Below are 12,315 nucleotides of genomic sequence, written 5' to 3'. Positions count from 1 at the left end.
CTAACCTCATCTTTAGATTTAATCAAATAAATCCATGTTTTACAAGATGCATCATTAATAAACGAAGCAAAGTATTTAAATCCATTAGAAATAATAGGAATTGGACCCCAAATATCTGAATGAACCAAAGAAAAAAATTCTACTGGAATGTTTCTCCACAGGCAGATAAATAAACTTATGGTGTTTGGCTAAAACACAAGCCTTAAACTTTAATTTTTTAACATCAATAGACTCGACCGATGTTGGTAATAAAGACTGATACTAGACTCGAAGGATGACCAAACCTACAATACTAGAGATAAATGTATTCTTTTTTGACACTAAGAAACTTGAAGCATTCAAAAGAAAAAATGTATAAACCATCATTCTCATGTCCATCACCAAGTCGCTTCTTCATCTTCAGATCATGGAAAACACAATGATCATGATAAAATATCACACTACAATTCAAGTCCTTAGTTACTTTATTAACTAATAACAAATTAGACGTAATCTTAGTCACCAACAAGACAAATGACAATGAAAAAGATGGGTCAATGTTGCTTTTTCTTCTTTATATTTAAAAATAGGAGGGATACTAAGGGGTCAAAAGATGAAAATGTTTAATGCATTTCCTGATTTTGTGTAGAAATTCTACAGCTGAAACTGATTATCACATGCTTTGGTTTCTTGCTGTTCTTTGATAAAGGAACTCGGATCAAGTCATTCTGATGGTGGGAAAATGCACCCTCAATCAATAGTCAAACTATTTGAGTCTCAATGGAGCACCCTGCAAATGGTCGTTCTGAGGGAGATACTGCTCTCTTCTATTCGTGCTCGGGATCCTCTTGCTGCATGGAGTGCAGCAGCTCGTCTACTTAGATCTTACTATCCCCTCATCACACCTGCTGGGCAAAGCGGTCTTGCGAGTGCTCTTGCAAACTCTGCTGAGAGACTCCCTTCTGGAACTCGCTGTGCCGATCCTGCTCTTCCTTTCATAAGGTATGTTTTATTCATTTCTTTTTGAAGTATAGGTTTGTTTTATTTTTATTTCTTACTATTTAAAAGAGTTATTATGACGTAAATGTCATGATTATAATTGTGTTAGCGCACGGTCTGAATGAAGGTTCCTTAGAAAATGATGGGACATCTGCTCACTAGGTGAAGCTCTTATCTTAACCACAGCCTAACTGCATTGGATTTTCCAATTCTACTATGTTTCTATATCCTAAAGTGGTGGGTGAAATTTATTATGCTCCACACTGTGCATTTATTTGACACTTACATGTTGGACACATCGAAATTAAAAGAAAAAAAAAGTGGAGTATACTTGTCACATAGATTCGAATGTAAAAAAGTGGAGTGTACTTTTTACATAGCTTTAAAATTATTTCAGCTCGAAAAATGGAGTGATGTTATTGTTTAATATCCTTTGATTCCTGACCTTCAAATCTAAAAAAGCAGAAAGTGTGATTGTAGTAGTACCTAGCTAAGGTGCCTTTTGGTAAACTGAAAATAAGGTCTGAAAATTAATTTGAGCGTTGAAAACTTAAGAAGTGTTGAATTTTAATGCTTTGTATTGAAAAATCTTTGGTAATTTGTCTGGAAAAAAGTCCTAATATCTGAAAATAAGTACTTTTTCACTAAAACTTGTTTGGTAAACACAAATCACAAATGTCTGAAAATTGTCAATTTGTCATATTTGCCCATATTGTCCAAATTTCATTCTTTTCTAGAGTACCATATGAAACCTGTTATTACCATACCACCAAATTTAGCACACCCATGCCCAATCCAATAAAAATTTAATACTTTCCCCACTAAATAAAGCCGATTAGATGAATAGTCTGGATCTTTCATGCTTACTTCGTGCACTGAAATGAATTGATTGTATAGCGAGGCAAGTAGGTGATAATATAGGTGTAGCCCTTATACCTGTGATCAAAGTGCATTGGTGAGATGGGCCACACCATGGACCGTGCACTATATTCTTCCTCACAGAATAATCATAAGCTTTTGATTGGTGCCATTAGGAGACAAGTACACCGAGTGATGAGAAGCATTGGTTAGTGCTTTGGGGGCATCATCATGTCGTTTGTGTTTTATCTAACCTGTCCATTTGCTAGATCATTTTCATGCATAAAGCTTGATCCAAAACTTCTATGGCCCACAACAAGCTTTTAACAATATGCATTCAATCCCACCGTTTCCTATGGTGAGGTCCACTTGAGCTTTGGATGTGCCTCGTTTTTTGGAATGATGCACTAAAATGAGCTGAAAAAATCGATGGGCTGTGGACTTAAAACACAAACAACAACATGGTGGGTCACACGGAGCTTTGACCAGTTCCGACCTAGGTATTGGAGGGGTCACGGAAGAATCCAAAATCCCTTTCAAATCGGAGTGCGGTTTGGGTGGATCCTCGGATCCACTGAGGTTGATGGATCCCTAATTGTGGGGCCCACTTTGATGTATGTGCCTTACATCCATGCTGTCCATCCATTTTTAAGCTCATTTTAGAGCACTATCCTAAAAATGAAGCAAATCCAAATCTTAGGTGGACCATACCACAAGAAACAATCATGATCGAATCTCCACCATTAAAAAATTCATGGGGCCCACCAGAATGTTTATTTTCCATCCAACTTGTTGATAAGGTCACAAAGACCTAGATGAAGAAGCCGCACAAATATCAGCTTGATCCAAAGCTTTTGTGGCTCATGAGAAGTTTTTAATGGTCGATTATCACTATTTCTTGTATTATTGTCCACCTGAGATTTGGATCTGCTTTATTTTTTTTGATCATGCCCTAAAATGAGTTTTCAAAACGGATGTACGACATGGATATAAAGAAAATACATCAACGTGCCCCCCATGATCAGGGATCCCATCCATGGTGGGCCACGCCCTTCAAATCAGATGCCCACTATGGAACACGACACCTAACTACCGTGTTGACATGGCAAAGTTCTGTGTGCCTCACCATGATGTATGTGTTCTATCAATACCGTCAATCCATTTGGTTAGATCATTTTAGGGCATGAGCCCAAAAGTGAGGTAGATCCAAAAGCTCAAGTGGACCACGCCATAAAAAACAGTGGAGATTGAACGGCTACAATTGAAAACTTCTTGGGGCCACATAAGTTTTTGATCAAGCTAATATTTGTGTTTTCCCTTCATATAGGTCTGTGACCTTATGAACAACTTGGATGGAAAATAAACATCATGGTGGCCCCTAGGAAGGTTTCAACGATGGGCGTCATTGCCCTCGCTGCTTTCTGTGGTGTGGTTCACTTGAGCTTTGGATTTGCCTCAATTTTGGGCTTATTGCCTAAAATGATCTTGCAAAATGGATGGACGATGTGGATATAACACATACATTATGACGAAGCTCATGGAACTTTGCCAAACGGGGTTGCAATCCGAGTCTTTCAAAGCTCACGAAAATCACTTACAAAAGGGTTAAGTTGTCATTTATAAAAAAAAATTTAAGGATATTTTGGTGAAAAAGTAAGCAAAGATTTTAAACAAAACTACTTACCGCATTCCGTGTTAAGTTTTAAGTCAGGAAAGGAAAGCTTTAAAAAAAATAAATCAAACTTTTCAGTGAAAATCCAAATTAAGACTTAATTTTTTAGATTTGCCAAATGGTCTGAATGAGAGAAAATCACTGAAAATTGCCTATTTCAGTGATAAGTGGTAAAAATAAGTTTTACCAAACAGGCCGTAAGTTAGAAGAATTCTAATGCTAGAAGGTAATTCCGCATTTCCAATTTCTTGGTGAGAGTTTTAGATGCTTTCTTCATATGAAGATCTTCTTTAAGATACCTCCATTATCATGTTGGTCTATATATATGGGATGGGATATCACTGTTTGTTACCCTGTTGCTTCTATGCATATCATCTTGGATTGTGAACTACATTTTTTGTGGTATGTCTAGTCATCTGGTCAAACAACAGTGACCTTAATTTTCTTGATATTATCATGATTCTGATTTTCTTTTCGTATTCATCTAATTGAGATCTACATTTATTATGTGTGTAGGTTTGATATTTTGTTTGCGCTAGTCTGGGCCCAATCTAATTATTCCTTGGTCAAAGTCGCAGATCCAATCTTCTTGACTTTTTAAGGAACTTATTTTGTGCACTTCTCCTCCTTTGTATCGTATTTCAACTTAAAGATTGTATCTTATGGGTCTAAATTTGTTATGCCATTTTCTTCGTGTCTTTCTTAAAACCCATGGTTTCTTGAGTACAAAGAAGTTTATATAACAGGATCACATACTGATGCGGGGCAGAATGATCTAACCTAATATGATGTCATGAAATTAAAAAAAAAAAAGCAGATTAACTAGAACAATGGAATGACAAAATAAAGCTAATTTATCATAAATTCAGAAATTTCAGATTCATGACATGTCCAAATTCAAGCCTATGACAGTCCCACAATGTGAATCTTATAAATTACTAATTAACGAGGACCTATGGGAGATAGATCCCCCATCCTAGCATAGGGTTAAATCTGAATTTGATGAAAATCATGCGTCTTGTGCGAGTTTTTACATATTTGGGCGGTTTAAAGGCTAGGGAATGTGGGAAATGAGTTTTGGGTATCTAGGTTTGGAGGAATTAAGGTTGGAACATTAAGGGCCTGTTTGGGTGGTGGGATTAGGTGGGATGGGATTCAAAAAACATAATTATTACCCATGGCAGGGATTGTCCCCTGTTGCCATGGTATAAGATTAATTCCATGCTTTGTTGGTAATACGGTGGTACATTGAATGGATATACCCACCATCATTTGAAATTACTAGAATAACACACGTGTTATATCTAAACCGTTCATTTGTTTTGTAACCTCATTTTATGGCATGGGCCTAAAAATGAGGCAGATCCAAAACTTATGTGGCCCCAAAGAAGTTTTCAACGGTACGTATTCAATCCCCGTTGCTTTCTATGGTGGGGTCCACTTGAGCTTTAGATTTACCTGATTTTTTGGCCCATGCTCTAAAATAATCTCGAAAAATGGGTGGACGGTGTGGATATTGGCCACACATCATGGTGGGACCTACACAACTTGCTAATATTGAGTGAAATTGGCACGGGACCCAATGCAATTCCGTCTAATCTAATTCCAAGCTTTTCCATTCTTCCCAAACATGGAGTGGAATTGGCATAGGACCAGATGAATCCCATCCCACCTAATCCCTTCTAATCCCACCGCCCAAACACGCCCTAAGGTTGATGTTTTAGGAGGTTTCAAGCAGTGTTCGAAATATCGGTATTGCACAATGTATCGCACCCTTGGGATACAGATACGTATCGGTTATCGCATGGGATATATCGTTTGTATCTCATAGTTTATCGCACTTTTTGGGAAACACGGGGAAACATTAGCAAAATGGTTGAATTTTTTTATGAAGCTTTGGGGATTATTTAAAAAGACCTTAATGCATACTTTTAAATCATAAAATATCAAAAAAGAAGTGCACATAATAAATTTCCTTTGTATAAGGTACTAAGTTATGCGTTATCTGATTAAACTAAGGTAAATATATTTAAATATGATGCATACCATTTATAAATGTATAAAGATATGTATGAAAATGAGTCACATCCAAACATCAATTGGAATTCATTTTAACATGTCATTTTAGGGCATGGGCTGAAAAATAAGGCAGATCTAAATCTGAGGTGGACCACAACACAAAAAATAGTGTTCATTGAATGATTACCATTGAACTATTTTGGGCCTATAATTTTTTTTGGATAAAGCTAATATTTATGTTTTCCCATCCAGGTTTGTCAAACCTCATGGATAGATTGGATGGAAAATAAACATTACGGTGGGCCCTAAAAAGCTTCAATGGTGGACATCATTGCCACCACATTTTCTTGTAGTATGGTACACTTGATCTTTCATCTGTCTCCTTTTTGGGCTCATGCCTTAAAATTACTTATGAAAATGGATGGAGGGTGTGGATTGGCTGGTGTACCATACGAGGTATGGGCATGTGTCGTGCCAAGATGGGATGCGGATTTCCTACTAAATCCTTTCGCAGGAGTGCGGCACACCGTGATGTTTGTGAGAAATCTACTCCATCCATCAGTTTTGTGAGATTATTTTAATACTTGAGGCAAAAATTGAGTAGGATCCAAGACTCAAGTGGGTCGCACTAAAGAAAAAGGTGGGTAGGGAAATTCCTACCGTTGAAACCTTCCTGGGTCGAGAGTGATGTTTACATTCCATCCATACCGTTCATTACATCATCACTACTGGGATGAATTGAATACCCAAATATTAGACTGATTCAAAACCTGTGGCCCCACGAATATTTCAACTGTGGACCTTCAATCCTCACGTTTTCGGCCTACTTGAGTCTTGGATTCGGCTCATTTTTGGTCCAATGTCTTAAAATGTGTTCAAAAAACGGATGGACGGAGTGGATTTCTCACAAACATCACGGTGGACCCTACCTAAGTTTTCAGCGCATGAACTTCATGCGAAGCCCACACGTCCACGAAATCAGATTGCGTACTAAGTCACTCGGCGCTTTTATCGTACTGAGTAAACTCAGTTGGACCCACTGTGAATGTATGTGGTTTATCTACACCGTCCATCCACTTTTACTGCTAATTTTAGGGGTTTATACCAAAATTGAAGTAAATCCAAAGCTCAAGTGGACCATTACACAGGAAACAGTGTGGAATAATGATTTCCACCGTTGAAACCTTCCTAGGGTCCAAAGTAATTTTTATTTGTCATCCAACCTGTTCATAAGATGACAAAGACATGGATGAAGAGAAAACACAAACATCAGCTTGATCCAAAACTTCTTTGGCCTCCAAAAAATTTTCAATGGTAGAGTTTCAATCAAAATGTTTCCTGTGGTGTGGTCCAGTTGAGATTTTAATTTGCTTCATTTTTGAGATCAAGCCATAAAATTATCTTTTAACATGGATTAGCGGAGTGGATAAAATAAAAAAATAACAGTGGACCCCACATAGTTTACTCAGTACGCTAGGGGTACTGAGTTACTCAGTAAGCAATCCGCTTCTGTAGTACACGTTGTACAAACAGTTCAAAGGAGATCAGAGTTACATGGCCCCACCAATAATGTATTTATTATATCCACACCGTTCATCCATTTGGAGAGATCATTTTAGATCACGAACCCAAAAATGAGTGACATCCAAACCTCAATTGGACCACACCACAAATAGCAGTGAGGACAATGATTCTCACCGTTATAACATTCGTAGGGTCCACCATAATGTTTGTTTTCCATCCAATCTGTTCATGAGGTCACAAAGACCTTGATGAATAGGAAAAACAAATATCATACGATCCAAAACTTTTGCGAGCCTAAAAGGGTTTCAATGGTGGACGTTCAATATCCCACTGCTTTTTTCCAGTGTAGTTCACTTGATCTTTGGATCTGTCTTATTTTTCGGATAAAGCCTTACGAGGAGCTCGCCAAATGGACGAACGGTTTGGATATAATATATACCTCATGATGGGACCCACATAACTTGGTGACGTCAACACGTCGATGACGTGTGATGCACCAGCCCGTCCGCCTCTTCTGCGTAAGGGCTCGGGGCCCTTTTTTTTTTCGAAGCAGAGAGGGTTCCGGCGTTCGGAACCCTAAAATCTCTCCCAAATGCCGATTATTTCAACGATTTCTGCGGATTTCGCGGCCAAATCTCTCCAAATCAGAGGCTTGGATCGAATGGCCCATCAAACGCAGCTTCTGATCAGGACAATCTTCTTTATAGATACCGAAATCTACTGTTGAAAGTTTTTCTTTTTTCTTTTTTTTTTTTTCATTTTTTCGGATAATGATACTCTCCCAGGTGCGATATCGATGATAATATCGGCCGATATCTGAAGTTTTGGATTTTCGGTATCTTCCGGGGGTTATCGGAGGAGTTTCGTCTCGCTAGGGCCCGATACCGATAATATCGGCCGATAGTATCGATATTTCGAACACTGGTTTCAGGTTGGGATTTCAGATTTTGGGTTAATGGTTTTAGGTAGGACTAAAGGTTTTTAGAAATGGGAATATGGGTTTCAGGTTGTGGGAATTAGGGATTTATGATTTGGACAAACATTTTTGGAATTTAGGAATTTTAGGGTTGGGATTTTGGGTAGATCAGGATTAGGGTTTTAGAGATTTAGGGTTTTGAGAATTAGGTTTGGATGGATTAGGGGTTGTAGAAAGAAGAAGAATGAAGGTTTAAAAGAAGAAGATAGAAGAAGAAAAAGAAAAGAAGAAGAAGAACAAGAGATGAAGAAGGAAGAAAAGATTAAGATGAGAAAAGATGATACCTTGTTGAGAAGAGAGAAAAATAGAAAAGATAACTAGGGAATTTTTCTTCGTGGTTTCGCACCACTAATACATACATACATACATATGTGCGTGTGTGTGTGTGTGTGTGTGTGTGTGTGTGTGTGTGTGTGTGTGAAATTAAAAAAATATAAGAAACTATGGGGAACTTTTCTAAGTTAATAGATAACTAATTTTACATATTTAAAATACATTTGAGAGAGATAAAATCAATTAAACAATGAATTAAACGTCAAGTCATCGACATTCAACAATATAGTTAACAAGAAGTAACAACAAAATCAATAAGCTATTTATTTATTATTGTATAAAATCAACAAGCTATCTTCCTTGAAACTTGAAAGTGCTTGAATCTTGATCTTCCAACTTCCTAGAGAGAGAGAGAGAGAGAGAGAGAGAGAGAGAGAGAGAGATTAACATCACTTGGAAGTAAGAAATACAAGAGAGAGAGAGAGAGAGAGAGAGAGAGAGAGAGAGAGAGAGAGAGAGAGAGAGAGAGCACTTTTAATTAGGAAATGTAAGAGAAGAAGAGAGTAAGAGAGTTTTAGAGCGAGAATATTGCAAATGGAGAAGATTTGAAAGTCTTTTTATAGGCAAAATGTTGTTTTTTTTTTTTGCAAAAACAATTCGATGTGCCATGGCCAATATGCGATCGCATATGCTGTATGTGATCGCATATTTTCGCATATGCCACATATGCGATTGCATATGTGCCATGATCGCATATGCGATTTGCATATGGATACGTGTATATGCGGTCACACATGCAGATATGTGGTCGCACATGACAACATTGGTCTTAGAAAAGACCTTTTACAAAAAGGCGCTCTAAGATAAGATTCTCAACATAAAGACGCTTAATGAATTAAAAGTTGTTTCTAAAATTAGGTTTGGATGGATTAGGGGTTGTAGAAAAAAGAAGAATGAAGGTTTAAAAGAAGAAGATAGAAAAAGAAGAAAAAGAAGAAGAAGAAGAGACGAAGAAGAAAGAAAATAAGAAGATGAGAAAAGATGATACTTTGTTGAGAAGAGAGAAAAGTAGAAAAGATAACTAGGGAATCACTCCCCGTGGTTTCTCACCATCAATCCAATTATAGGATGAAATTTTGCTCAATCTGAAAGCAAAAGGAGAGAAATCTCTTTCATTCGTAACATGCGTATTGGCTAGGGTGGGGACATCTAACCCTTTATAGTCTTAGAAAAGACCTTTTACAAAAAGGCATTCTAAGATAAGATTCTCAACATAAAGATGTATAATGAATTAAAGGTTGTTCCTAACTTGCTACTCTCAACACAAATATTAGTTATATAAAAAATAACGAAACATATAAGCAAACTAAATAACTAAACTATTTCGTGGCACATGGGTGTCCACGATCAAGATGTTCAATGATGATGATTCAACGGTTTGATTATTGTGTCCGCTTGATCCAATAGTCCGATGTCTTCATTAAGCTCCTATATGCAGCTCATGTGTATCTTTCCAGTGTGGGGTCTTCAAAGATGCACAAACATGCACATGTGGCCTTTAACGTGGTTAGGAATGTGAATTGGGTCAAGTGGGCCCCATGTAATATTCGTGTAGACATAAAGAGTATGGCTCAACCCTCTTCCTTTGGTATGGTGCTCGGATGTTCTCATCAATTCCCCTTGACTGAGAAGATTTCGCCTCTGGAGAAATAAAGTTTCACTGACACTCGAGGATATCTAGGTTTTGTTACTGAAGCTCTACCTCTGTGATTCATATATCGTCTGACTTTAGTTTGCCCTTCCACTTGTCGAGGTACTCCTGGTAACCTCCATATCATGTGGAAACCATTCACTCATCCCAGATATCCTCCATCTTTTCTCTATTGGTAGAGGTGTGTATGACAAAAGATGTAGATGCTGGGAAGAATAGTCGGGTATAGGCCAAGGGTCATAGGACAAGTCAGGAGGGATTTCATTAGGAGCAAGGTGATGATCTAAATAAGTGCTAGTAGGTGTAGATGTTGGACCCTTAAAAGATACAAGATCTTCCACATTGAATGTTAATTTAATACCCATGTTAGGTGGAATATCTATAACATATGCATCGTGTTCCAAATTACTCGGTATCTTATAGTGTTCTACATTATGGGCTTGTAGTTTCTTAACGGTCTCTTGCGGAAATTGTTCAGGCCTTATATGAACCATCACATAATAACCTACCTGAAACTTTCTGAACCTTTTACGAGTGTCGGCAAATATCTTGTACGTTTCATTGTTCATGCTAATTTGTTTTCTAATATTAACATGTGAATCATGGATTTAACGTGTAAATGCATCTGTGGACTTTGACAACCTATGGGAGACTAACGCGGGAATAAGATCTATAAACTTCCTGGGCTAATCTACTTGCCTTTTAAAATCCATTTCCTCCGCAGGAGTCATTTGTGAGGAATGTTTGGTAGAGTCAACTCGGGAACAAGATCTAGGGCATGTTGAATGTCTTGCACGGGTGTTAGCTCTTCTGTTATGTCCTTTGGGAACATCACTAGACTCATCGCTAGACTCTTCCAATACCGGACTCACCTCAGGTGGTAACTCTACACTATCCTCAGGTGTAACCTTAGGTGGCATCTCCATACTAACCTTAGGTGTGATCTTACTTGCCACGTAGGCATACACTGTCAAACCAGCTTGAGTCTCCCTTTCAAACTCTTTGACATTTATTATAGGGAGACTCAAGTTGGAATTTCCTTACATCTTTAGGATCGCATTTCTTGACGTCCTCCTTTTCCGGAGTGCTTTTGGGTGGGAGAGGATTCAACTTTATCCTCTTAGCCTCGTGCATAAATGAAGACGTATTCGAGCGACTGAATAGTGTTACGTTGTGATTATACAACCAGGGTCTGCCCAAAATAATGTCGCCTACATTCATGGGTGAAACATCACACCACGACGTGTTCGTATAGGAACCAAATTAGATGGGAATGGGACAAAGTTGAGAAACTGGAATCAAAGATACATCAACCTATGAGACTTGATAGGAACTACTATCAAACCTTAGTGATCCACTGTGCTAACAGGGACCACATTGGTGCAATTGCCACTATCAATGATCACCTTGCAGTTTTTTTGTCACCACACTTGGCATCGGTGTGGAAAATTGAAGTGTGCACTCAGTTTCAATGTTCCATCAAAACCCTCCATTCTGATAATGGGGGGGAATACATGTCCACTACTTTTGTGTCCTTGCAGGAGTATAGTAATATAGTATTTTGTCTCGAACGTCGTGTGCTTGCACACCTCAACAAAATGGTATCGCAAAATGAAAGAACCATTATCTTCTTAAAGTTACTTGCACCCTTCTCCTTGGTATGCACCTACCTAAACATTTTTGGGGTGATGCTCTTCTAACTTCTACCTTTCTTATTAATTGTATACCCTCATATATATTGTCTTGTAAATCTTCATTTATTATGCTGTATCCTTATGACAATCCCTTTCCTCTACCACCTAAAGTTTTTAGTTGCACATGCTTGGTTCAAAATTTTAGATGAAAGTAATGATAAACTTAGGCCCTAGGTAATTAAATGTGTCTTTTTAGGGTACACTTGGAGTCAGAAAGGGTATAAATGTTATGACCTCTCGACTCACAAGAAATATGTCTCTGTCGATGTAACCTTCTTTGAGATTTTTTTTTTAAATTTTTTTAATTTATTTATTTTTAGCTCCAGGTCGATCTGATAGGGACATCTCGTTCACATGCACGCCCCCTACTCACGTACGCAAGGAGGAGGGCCCCACCATCGATCTGGATCGATGACGACGTCCAAGGAGGGCCTCCTAGTTAGAGGGCTGCGTTTTGGTTCGTTGGAGCGGACCCGATAGTCATGTGAATCCCACCATGGGTTCTCATGATCGTGGCCCACTACAATTAATTTAGTACTTTGGGTTTTGCTTATTATTGTTATTAGGAGTATCATAGACGGTTTAGATTGCTTTGATTAATTATTATTTT

At 38.0% G+C, this 12,315-nt stretch overlaps 1 protein-coding gene across 2 annotated transcripts in view; it reads left to right on the top strand.

Moving 5' to 3' along the window:
- LOC131233375 (trafficking protein particle complex II-specific subunit 120 homolog) overlaps positions 1 to 12,315 on the top strand; it is a 55,961-nt gene that overhangs the window by 18,890 nt on the left and 24,756 nt on the right. For both annotated transcript variants that reach the window (XM_058230063.1, XM_058230064.1), the window contains one exon: positions 689 to 981. In XM_058230063.1, coding sequence (XP_058086046.1) covers positions 689 to 981 — 293 coding nt within the window. The remainder of the gene's footprint in view (positions 1 to 688; positions 982 to 12,315) is intronic.

Source organism: Magnolia sinica, chromosome 18 (genome assembly GCF_029962835.1).
Source record: "Magnolia sinica isolate HGM2019 chromosome 18, MsV1, whole genome shotgun sequence".
In the NCBI taxonomy this organism is placed as follows: domain Eukaryota; kingdom Viridiplantae; phylum Streptophyta; class Magnoliopsida; order Magnoliales; family Magnoliaceae; genus Magnolia; species Magnolia sinica.
This window is presented reverse-complemented; position numbering and strand designations above follow the sequence as displayed.